This window comes from Arachis ipaensis, chromosome B05, assembly GCF_000816755.2.
Source record: "Arachis ipaensis cultivar K30076 chromosome B05, Araip1.1, whole genome shotgun sequence".
In the NCBI taxonomy this organism is placed as follows: Eukaryota; Viridiplantae; Streptophyta; class Magnoliopsida; order Fabales; family Fabaceae; genus Arachis; species Arachis ipaensis.
Window position 1 is genome coordinate 142782967 of NC_029789.2, and position 12314 is coordinate 142795280.

The 12314-nt window shown below is 34.5% G+C and overlaps 1 protein-coding gene across 2 annotated transcripts; it reads left to right on the forward strand.

Annotated features, from left to right (window-relative positions):
• Nucleotides 8040–11885, forward strand: LOC107642170 (coproporphyrinogen-III oxidase 2, chloroplastic-like). Of its 2 annotated transcripts, XR_002347525.1 has the most exons (3): nt 8090–8270; nt 8341–9385; nt 11436–11885. XR_002347525.1 is itself a non-coding variant. In XM_021103058.1 (2 exons), the coding sequence occupies exons 1-2, from the start codon at nt 8055–8057 to the stop codon at nt 8446–8448; spliced, it is 324 nt and encodes a 107-aa protein (XP_020958717.1). In that variant the 5' UTR covers nt 8040–8054; the 3' UTR covers nt 8449–8463. The 2 variants fall into 2 exon arrangements, 1 of the variants encoding a protein (XP_020958717.1); XM_021103058.1 differs by lacking the exon at nt 11436–11885 and having other exon boundaries at nt 8040–8270; nt 8341–8463.

A 12314-nucleotide genomic window follows, 5' to 3' on the forward strand; every position in this document is an offset into this window, starting at 1 on the left:
TATTATACATAAAAAAAAAGAAATTAGAATTATCATTACCTGTTAACATGAAAAAAAAAGATAATTATTTTCAAATATAGAATTTTTTTTTTTTTAGATGAGATGGTGTACATTCAGGTGTTTATATATACTTACCTAATTTACTAAAAAAAGATAAAAATTAATATTTAAATTAAAAATATAAAAATAAATAATTTTTTAATATTTAAAACTTACCATAAAAGACAAATTCGACAAATTCAGCACCAAAATTATAGGTACCACAGAATTTACAAAAAAAAAATAGGGTATTAACCCAAACAAAAACTTCAGTAAATAAAGATAAGAACAAGTGTTTTCTTAAACGAAAGAGAGAATGGTATTATCCAATTTAAAAATAGAGATCAAAAGTTATTGTATTTCATCGCAGAACTTGCGGACTAAAGAGACAATTTCTGCAGGGCTGTTTGTGCTAAAAAAATCCAAGATTTTCGTTTCTTCCACATGAACCAAAGGAAAATAGCAAGAAGTTGGGGATGGATCCATCGGGTGGGGCTGGATTTAAGGGTTTCCATGGATGATATCCACCATTGGGTGATATAATACTCTACCACACAAAGCCTTACGCTTAAGTCGTAAAGCAAAGGTGGCGAGGTATTACGACCTCTAAAAATAAAATATGTACATAAATATGATTGAAAGAATTCATATCTAGGAGCCTTGGAGAATAAGCTAAACAAAAGTAAAAACAGAAAATCGTGTCACATTCGCATGGATAATCGTAAAATGGATAGATAAAATCAAAAGAAGGCTAAAAATATAATATACTGATTGGAGTTCCAAAATGCAGATATCAAGCTCCAAACTCGACCTACGAAGCTAAAGCCAACCAGAGTATGTAATTATATTTATAAATACAACCCAAAATGAAACTCAAACTACAGAATAAACACATGTTTCTCCAAGTCAACTTCTAGTAGGGAAAAAAATACAAAACATACATGCGGAGATTCTATATACATATATACATAGCCTAAAACAAATTAGAACAGTCAAAAGATAGTTCTTCACTTGTAAGGAGGGTCTCCAAATGCTCAACGAGGTGCCTCTTGACCTGCATCTGAAAAATAACAGAAATATGTATGGAATGAGAACAGTAGGTTCTCAGCATGGTAAAGGTGTCCGCAAAGTTAATATAAAAGGTCTCGGAAAAATAATAAGCATTCCTAGAATTTTAACACTCAAATTAATCTTAAAATTTATTCTAAACCAATAATATCGGTAATCTAACTAAAGGATCCTAACTGTATTCTAACTCTGCATCTTCTGTCAACTCTAAACTCCCAAATCACCGGTGGAACAACCCTCCTTCACTCCTCTGCCAAGAGAGGGTCTCTTAGAAGAATATACATATGATTCAAACAAGAAAAACACAGATAGAGGTGCAATTACAGCAAGTAGAACAAGTAGCAGATAAGCAAAGTTAAGCAATTAAGCAAACCAAAACAATACACACTCAAGCAAAACATTCAAATGCACATGATGTATGCCTGTCCTATGGCTAATGAGTCTCATCTGTCGGTTATATAGCCAACATGACATGTCCTGATAGTTAACCATTGGATAGTCCTTCTGTGCGCACATTCCCAAGCTCAAAAATAATATCCATAGAGTCAAACTCCAAGCTCAATAATACAATATTCCATGAAGTTAAACTCCATATATATATATATATATATATATATATATATGCCCATGGGGAAACCCGAAGAGTTAAAGTATCCGATCACATCTTGCGACAGAGGGTCAACAATCAGTCTCAATGTCATCATCATTCATAAAAAATTCATAGTGTTAAACCTTAAAATGGTCCCTGAGATTGGCGTCGTGCACTAAAATCGTCCCTAAGATTCCAATTGCACTAATTACGTCCTTGAGATTGACAAAAGTGCACCACATTAGTCCCTAACCAATTTTTCATTAGTGAGATGATGACATGGCTTTGATGACGTGGATTGTTAGTGACACGTGTCACTACATGGTTTGGCCACGTGTAATGGTATGATGATGTGTTGACCAGTGACACGTGGCATGCTGATGTGGATAGTTGTGCCACGTGTTACAATGCTATTTGGCCATGTGTCTTTTTGTGCCATGTGTCGCAACAGTATTCCTCCATGTGTCATCCATTATGTCATCATTGTAGATGCATCAAATTAGTCTCTCACTTTGCATTAAGTGACTCATTTTAGTCTCTGAAATTAAATATCGTGCACCAAACTAATCCTTTTACTAGTTTTTTTCTCCTTTTTTCTATAAATTCAAAATTCTCAATATTTTTGAATCCATTCATTTCAATTCTATTTTTTCACATGTTATTTAAATACAAGTACTTTTATAAAATATTTTTTCCGCCATCTTGGAGTTGACTTGAAGACATTTCAAGCACTCCACTACCATCTTCAACCTCTTTTGTCTAGATTGAAGATGTCGGAAATGGTAGTGAGGGTGCTTGAATTACCTTCAGTCTAGCCTATTTACACACAATGGAAACATGTATTTCATAAAAACCGAAAAAAATGTGTATTTTAATTCTTGATTTCTTGTTAAAAAGACATGTTTTTTGAAGAAAAATGTGTTCAATCAATCATATAATTTTTTTTATAACAACATACACATATTTTTTTATGAAAAAATGTGTCTAATCAATCATATAATTATTTTTTTATAATAACATACTTATATATTACAAAATTTACCAATGTTAAATTATTAAAAAAAATTATATAATTAAAACTAAAATCTTAAAAATTTTTAAAAAAGCACTTGTATTTAAACGATATGTGAAAAAGTAGAACTGAAATTAGTGCATCCAAAATATTAAAAATTTTAAATTTTTAAAAAACTGAGAAAAAAATTGGTGAAGGGGCTAGTTTGGTTCACGACATTCAATTTCATAGACTAAAATGAGTCACTTAATACAAAGTGAGGGACTAATTTAGTTCATCTACAACGATGACATAATGGATGACACGTGAACGAATACTATTGCGACACGTGGCACAACCATCCACATCAGCATGCCACGTGTCACTGGTTGACACGTGTCACTAATAGCCCACATCATCAAGCCATGTCATCACGTCGTTAATGAAAAATGGGTCAGGAACTAACGTGGTGCACTTTTGTCAATCTCAGAGACGTAATTTGTGCAATTAAAATCTCAAGGACAATGTTAGTGCATGATGCCAATCTCAAGGACCATTTTGAGTTTAACTCAAAATTCATACTCAAAATTTTATTCATTCTTTTCTAAACAAATCAAACTTAAAATGTAATCATTTTCTTAATAACTCAAAATCAAATCATAGAATCATTAAATCCAAATCTTTTTAAATAACCACTTCAAATGAAGCCTCCAATTTTCATAAAAATTTTGGCGGCATTTCCTCTAAAACTTAGACTTTTGCCACCTCTCAAGGGTCCCAACCACCAAACCAAACACCTCTCGGTCATTCAAATCATTTCCGATATCAAATTATTTTAAAATCAAACCAATTCTAATATTAAATCTTTTCCAAAAACTAACAAACTCCAATAGCAAACCGTTTACAAAATTGAATCACACATTACATACCATATACAATCCATCAATAATTCATTTAGTTTATTCCTAACTTAAGGTCTTCTAGCCTAAGTCTTCATGTGACATTAAACATTAACTACAAGAAACCAAAATCATACCTTGATCAATTTCTCCCCAAGCTTGGGATACCTAAAAAACCTATCTTTTCACAAGCTCCAAGTTTCCAAACGTCAATTTCTCAAACTTAATTACCTAGATTTCATTCCAAACCGCCAAATTGAACTTCAAATCAACCAGAACACAATCTAATTCATACAATATCCCTATAATCATCATATAGTTCACTAATTCAATTATTCACAAGGGTTCAACAATTTCTTACCTTATCCATAGATCAATTGGACAAAACTCAGTAATTTTTCACTACTTGAGTTCACCTAAACTATCAAAATCATTCAATTCCTCAATATCCAAACTCAAAATTTACAAAATTAAGGAAGGAAAGAACTAGATGAGAAATACAAATTTCTTACCACTTTGTTCGGACAAAATTGAAGAAAATTCTGAGACGAACACGTGGTCGCTGACGACTCGTCAATCGGAGCTTCTGATTGAAAGTTACGGACGATTGAATTTTTGGAGACGTTGGGGTTAGGTTTTAACGTAATTTTTTCCCTTCTGTGTGCTTCCACTAAAGCAATGGGCAAGAAGGGTTGGTAATTAAGTTTATATAAGTGGATCTTGGGCTCGGTTCGATCTGTTGGTTCACTTTTGTGCCAAAATCTTTAAAGTTAGTGTTAAAATTCATATTTTTAATATTTTTACTCCTCTAGATTATAAATATTGATTTTACTAATTTTTTAAATAATAATTAATTTATTAGCTAATTATTTATTTATTTCGTGGGGTTTACAGGTGAAGGGACCAGAAGGGGAAGTTGCTAGCAGCTTGATTTGTATTTCTTGTTGGGTTTGGTTTCTCTTTCACTGTAATCCGCCTTCCCACTTAATCCACCTTGAGCCATTCACCCACCATGTCTTCTCTGATTTTGTTCGCAGCTGTGTCTTCTAATAGAGCACCACATACTTTGGGCCCGTGGCCAAGGTGAGCACAATACGTGCAAAATATTCCGATCCTTTCATATTGTAAGCCAATTTCCATCATTTTCTAGTCATAGCTTTTTAGTTTCAAACTATCTCGCACGATCTTTTCTCCATCAATCATAATATTTGCCTTAAGAATTCTAGACTCTTTTTCCCGGACATCAAATATTCCAACATCCAGAACTTCTCCCAACTTTTTTCCTAGCTTTTTTCCCATGTCCAGAATTTTATAGCATTCCAGTACTCCCCAGAGTTGAACCCACATTGGGAACAACGTGATCTTCAACCTTGACAATGCATCTGTTTCTGTCCATCTCCTAACATGCAAAATATAATCTTTGAATAATCATGAGGTTCTCCTCTCAATTCTCAGTGCATCTACTTTCTCATAAAAAAAGAATTGGAACTGGTTGCCTCCTTTTTCTGCAACCCTAAAGCCCTCAGGTTTATTCCAGATTGTGCGCAATGTGTTTTCCATAGTTCCATGGAGAAGCATTTTATTGCAAAAACTCTGCCCAACAAGCTTTTAGAACAGATGTTTACTCTGTTAGAGAAATCTTTCTTAACAAATTCCACTGCATCCTCCTCATATTTTTCATTGTTGACTAAGTGTGGATCAGGATTCCTATTTGTTGTTGTCATTCCAATCTGATTAGTGAGTGATATGAGTTTTTGATTGAAAATTTGTGTCATTGACTGCCGTCAATATGACACTAAGAAAGCCCTAGCATAGCACTTGGTCAAACCCTAATAGGCACTTTGAGTTTATAGAAAAATGTTATATTATAATTGGTATAATATATTAGGATCAATTAGTATTTATTAGAATTATTTAACATATCTAAATATTTATTATAGGATATTACGTCTTTGTTATTTTCATTCTCTTAATACCCATACATATCATTTTATACTGTGGCATTCTACACAACGTGAATACACTAAAACCTTTTTTCTATTGTTCTCTCTTATCTTTCTAACATGGTATCAGAGCCATGATATCCTTCTTGAAAAGAATAGGTTATTTTTCTTATCATGAAATCACATATTTTTTACACTTTTCCTCTTTGCCATTTTTCCTTACCTTTTGTCACTCCTTTACTGTTTTTTCACCTCATCAATTAGTCTATCCTCTCTATTTTGTGTCTTTCTGAGTCTAATGAATCAAACACCATTGTCATCCATTGCTTACCTATTCTCATGAAGAAACTATATATTTTTCGTCACTTTCCAATAATTCGTCATCCTCTGGCATTTTACCATTTCTTTGCCATTTTCGCACCTTTTCGGAAATTTTCGGACAATTCGCCATCTTTTCGACAATTCGTCTGCACTTTTTTTTGCGGTAGTTTCACCTGTGCTTTCATTGCGACAGTTTTGTCTGTGCTTTCGTTGCGACAGTTTTGTCTGCACTTTCGTTGCGGTAGTTTTGTCTGCGTTTTCTTGCAGCAGCTTTGTCTGCGCTTCCTTGCGACAGTTTCATCTGTGTTCCGTTCCGATAGTTTTTTCTACGTTCTGGTCTGGTAGTTTACACTCGTCCCATTAGTTTATACAGTTTTTTTTCTTTATTTTGTTGTTTTAAATAAGTTTGAAACTCAGGTTGTCACTTGAGTTTGTGGGAGTTGTTAGAATATATTAGCATCAACTAGCATTTATTAGAATTATTTAACATATCTGAATATTTATTATAAGATTACATCTTTATTATTTCGATCCGATCCTCTTAACAGGTATAAATACCTTTATATATTGTATCATTTTACATAACTTGAATACACTCAAACCTTTTTTCTATCGTTTTTTCTTACCTTTTTAACAATGATGTGTAGATAAATATTATATCACAAACACATAGTTGCATGCCTTTATTAGGAAAAATTCTTTAATACACTATTTTGAATGTTTAAGATTGGTTGTGTTAAATTTAAATAATATGTTTGAGGAACTTTTTCAATAGTTATATATAAAACTATATTTAGTGAACCGGAGTGCAGCATCAGCGTCACACAGGTGGCTTCAATCCACTGATCTTCAGCACCTTCAATCCAATAACATTCCTTTACTAACACAGGACTATAACTTCTATGGCAGAGAACTCAAGAATGAGGAAGAATGTATAGGAATGCTAATAGTTGCTTCAATGGAGGAAATGAGTTTTACATGGAGCTTTTAACTCCTTCAGATAATTACCGTGTTTTCACGTTGGAACTGCATCCTTTTGATATTGAGCTATAGAAGTTCTGATATTATGAAGATTTAATAAAACATAACTATAATAATGAAATTGAAAGAAATTGTGAATTACATTATTAAAAGCTTAGCAATCTAAACAGAATGAGAGTATATCAAGAGTACACGATATTTATATAACATTTTTATCCTTTTGCACTCTCAGCTAATTTTTTATCTATAGCAATTCAACCACTAAATGTGCCATTCTAACACACACTTTTCAATTAATTTGTGTATAACTCTTGTGGAAGAAATTAGCTTAACTATTAATCGAATGTCATTAAAAATAACTAAAAGATGAAATATTTATTTGATTAACGTAAATGTTAAAAAGTTTTGTATAATAAAAACATTAAGGCACAAACTATTAAATATAATGTACATGAAAATCAGTATGCAAAAGAAATAAGTTAATATTTTGGCGATAAACTCATAATTGTCATTTATAGATTCTATATTTTTTTGAGATAAATTAAAATCTGTATTTAACTATTATATATAAATGTCTAATATGTAGTATTACTTTCAATTCACAAACTTCTATAGAATTATAAGTATAAAAATTTTAAGCACCAATCTTCTTACTAACTCGTCTATTTTGATTATGGAATAAAAGTCTCAAGCCTGCATAATTCTCGGTAAAGAAGAAACTGTAGCTACTTCTATTTGACTTTGATTGAGATTAATCATGTAGCTACTCTTGTTTAATGTTTATCTAACAAAGTTATTTATTTTTTATTATCCATGACATTCAAAATCTTTTAGCATTTAAAAGTGAATCATAATTAATTTTAAAAGAAGAGAAAAGGACAAATAAGTCTCTGATCTTTTAACCCGCGGACATTTTTGTCCCTGACCATTGGAAAATACTTTTAAGTCCCTGACGTCCCTAAAAATTAGACGGATCAATCCTTCCATCCATAAGCCACCGTCAGACTCGACGGAAAAGGCTAACCTGGCTCCGCTCTGATGACTTGGCGTCATAGATACACACGTGGACTGATGAGTCAACAGGATAGTTTCAAAAATTGGACAAATAAGTCCCTCAACCCTAAAACTATGTCGTCTCCCGTTTGGCCCTAAATAACCCATTCTTCTTCCTCCTCCTCTTCTGTAAGGACCCCGTCTGCACCGCCCTTGAGGCTGCCGACGGCATGGCCAACTTCAAGGATGACGTTTGGTCCAGGCCCAGCGGCGGTGGCGGCATTAGCAGGGTTCTCCAGGACGGGGCCATTTGGGAGAAGGCTGGAGTTAATGTCTCCGTTGTTTATGAGATCATGCCGCCAGAAGCTTACCGCGCTGCAAAAGCTGCCGCTTCTCCTGACCAGAAGCCTGGTCCTATCCCGTTCTTCGCCGCTGGAATCAGCTCCGTAAGTGTTTTTCCCCATTCAATTCTTTTCGATTTCAGATAGAATGGGAAATGACATCAACCTTTTTCAGGTTTTGCATCCGAAGAACCCATTTGCCCCAACCTTACAGATTATGATTTTCCATCCTTATTTCGGAGCTGTTTCTCATACCATTATTGCTATTGTTGTCTGCCAATGACTTATACTCAGGTAAATGGGAATCTCTTCAAGTGAATCAATTACTAGATTTAGGCTTTGTAGGATATGCTTACACTTGGTCTAACAATACCATTATTGCTACTGTTGTCTGCCAATGACTTATACTCAGGTAAATGGGAATCTCTTCAAGTGAATCAATTACTAGATTTAGGCTTTGTAGGATATGCTTACACTTGGTCTAACAATCAGGTTGGGGAAGCAAATATTCAAGAAAGGCTAGATAGAGCAGTGGCAATAATAAATTAGAAGGAAGCATTCCTAGAAAGAGTGGAAAAGCATTTTCAAAGATACAGATCAGACCATTGTCCAATCCTAATCGATGTTCATGGGGAGAGCTTAAAAAGGAAGAGGCCATATATTTTCAGATTCGAAGAATGTGGCTTAGAGACTCTGAATGCAAAGAGATTATCAAAAGAAGCTGGGTTGTGAACTATGATCAGATTGAAGAGAAACTAGGAAAGTGCAACAAAGCATTGCAAGAATGGAGACTGAGTTGGAGAACTTCTTTGGAAAGAATCCGTTGGAATCAAAAGATATATCCAGAATTGTAAATCACAACCACTTTACTATTGGATGTTCCACATGATTCTCTGATCATGGGTGACGAGATATTTGGTCCATTACTTCCCATCATCACGGTAGGAATAATTTAATCAAGGCACCTAAATAACTGTTTTATATGACATTGTTTTTGCAATTTGTTATCAATAATTGATATGTGCTGCTTTGGAAGATCAATAATGATGATACATGATTTTTGGGTAACATGTGAATAAATTGGGAGAAAGTTTTGATCTGATCAATTTAGGAACAAAGCCTCTGGCTGCATATATATTTACAAATAACAAGAAACTGAAGGAGCAGTTTGTGAAGAATGTTTCTGCAGGGGGATGCTTGTCAATGACATTGCCTTACATGTAATGTTCATTTGTCTTTTTTTTTTATATATATATATAATCTTTTCAATCAACGCATGAGCTTGCATGTGTGTGTGCTAAGAACTAAATAATCATTCAGAGTTGGAGGATTACCCTTATTTTGATTTTAAATGAAGAAGAATCATGATATAATATAACCTTCTGATAATGTTTCTAAAGATCATTCTCATAAAATGTTTATGTTTCACTCCACCAAAATATTTAAGCATCTCAGCTAAGAAGATTGAGGATGCATCCATATATGAAGAATATTTATAATCATGGTTCTGAAAACCGAACCGGACCAGCCGGTTCAACCGGAAAAACTGGAAACGGGTCACCTAGCCGGTCCGGATAAGGTCAGAAACCGCCTTGTAAAAAACCGGTGAGAAAACCGGTCGAACTGGCGGTTAACCGATGAACCGGGAGAACCGTCCAGTTTTTTAGCGGTTTTTAGTTTGGATATTAAACTTCAAAACGGCATCGTTTTGAAGGTTAAAAAAAAAAGAGAGAAGCTAAAGTGCTAAACGCACAACCCTAATCCTAATCTCAGTCTCTACTCTCAACTCTCAACTTTCACACTCTCGCAAGAGACACCATAGCCACCACGGGCAGACCCACCGTCGCAGCCCCTCTTCGCCGTCCCACAGTCCCTCTTCGTCGTCGTCGAGCTCCTCTCCTCCATCGTCGTCGCCGAGCTTGCCTCCTCCATCGTCGCCCCTACTCGCTGCCGGTAATACTCTGCCTTCCAACCCTAACTTTCTCAGTCTCTCTTCAACCTTCTTCCTCCAAAGTACAAACACCACCGTCACCTCCAACAAACGCCGGAGCAAAGCATCACCGTCACGGGTCGAAGGTCACCGTCGCGTCCGGGTCGAAGGTCGCCTTCCCGCGGTGAGTACTCAGTAGTCAGTACTTCAATCTTTTCCTTCTTTCAATTAATTTCGTTTATTTGGTGATAAAACTGTATGAATTGGACAGATTTGAGTTCATGGTTCTTGTTCTGTTTTTCAAATCTTTTCCTTCTTCTGAGTTCTTGTTCATGGGTTCTTGTTCTGTTTTTCAATTAATTTTTTTATTCTATTAATTATTCTTGTTTTTTTTTCAATTTTGTTTATTTTGAATTTCGGTATATAAATTCAATTCTGCTATGTTGGATTTGGCTATATTGAGTTTTGTTTATTTCTGCTCTGTTGAATACTGCTCTGTTGAATTTTGGGGTTTAAAATTTAAATTCGATTATGCTCTGTTAATTATGTTGAATGAATGTCGTATGAGTTATATGGATTAATATATTTTTATGGATTCTAGATTGCTGTCATTTTGAATTTAGATGGAACAGCCACAAAATGATTAGCAACTACAACATAATTCTGTGGGCATCTTCAAGGCTAGAAATTATGGAATTAGCCCTCTCTAGTTGCTTGTTGAGAACCATTCTATTTTGATTGACTTCATTTAGTGATTTTGTTCAGGTTCACTTTTCTTTTCAATTTGAATTAATTCTTTTGAAATAATTTTGTTAATTTTTTGTGGTACTTATTAATTTTGTTGATTGTTAATTGTTGATTTAATTGTCTAATTGTTTGGATTCTAACTTCTGAATTTGTTTTTTGAACTTTTAATGCCGAATGTAATTGATAATTTTCTGTTTTGAACTTTTAGTGCTGCATGTATTCTTTGCTTCTTGATGTGATTAGAAATTCTGTAAATCTGTTCAACAATTAATATTTAATTTGTGTAAATTTGTGTTTGTAAATTATAGTTGTTACTAATTAGAAATTTTTATTTTTGAAGATAGAACAACTAGATAGTGATCAAGCATTACATATATTAATTTTTAATAATTTTATTTAATATTTAATTAAACCGGTTGAACCCCGGTCGAACCATTGAACCAGTTGCCTTACCGGTTCATTGACCGGTCCAGTTCTCGCAACCTTGTTTATAATCACTCATTTTCTATGTATTCCTAAAATATGAAAATATTAATATTAATATGAAGTGAGAATATTGTTCATCTCTGTTTTGTTCTCTTTTCCTGGTGTAGCTTATTGTTCCATCTCACTCACAAATTGAAGAAACAATTCTGAATTTGAAAAGGGCACAGGCAGACTTAGTCGAACTCTTCTATCAAGAAGAGATTAAATGGGCCCAAAAATCTCGTGTGAACTTGTTGAATGCGGAGAACAAGAACACTCGATTTTTTCATCAGCAGGCATCTCAACAAAGAAGAAATAAAACTGAAAGAATCACTGATGACGAAGGGAATCTCTATAAAGAAGACGAGAAACAGAGTATATGGTTCTCCCTCTTCGACAACAAATGCAGACCGGAACCTTCTCAGTCTGGATGGTGGTTTTTTTTGGAGGGAGAACCAGAGTATTCCTGCGTTTGATCTTTGGTCTTCCTTAGGGTTTAATGTAATTCTGTAAAAACTCTGTGGGTGTAATAGACATTGTACACAAGGAAAGGGATGAGAGTGTATATAAGGGACAGCACACAAAACGACGTCGTTTTGAGTGACAGAGACTTATGTGTCCCTTTTTTAAAAGCTCCATCCCACTAACGTGCCACATGGGAACGCCGTTAAGCTAGGTAAGCAGAGGGGGAGCCAGGTCAGCCTTTTCTTTCTTGGGTTTCTATTTTCGTGAGTTACTTAGTTATATGTCGTCGCCGAAACCAGGCCAGATTTACTGGTAACTGTTTCTTCCTTTCTTGAATTTGTTCTGCTTCTATTTTGTTCCAGTATTCTTATTATTGTTGGTGTCTCTGCTGCCTTAATCGCTCGGAGTGATGTTACTGCCGTTAAGACGGATGCCCGGGTTTGATTTCTGTTTTTTTTTCTGTCGCTGGGAGCAGATACCAGAGCTGTTCTTAATGATTCGGGTCGGGTATATTTTTCGATTCTAGGCTGTTTACATATTTT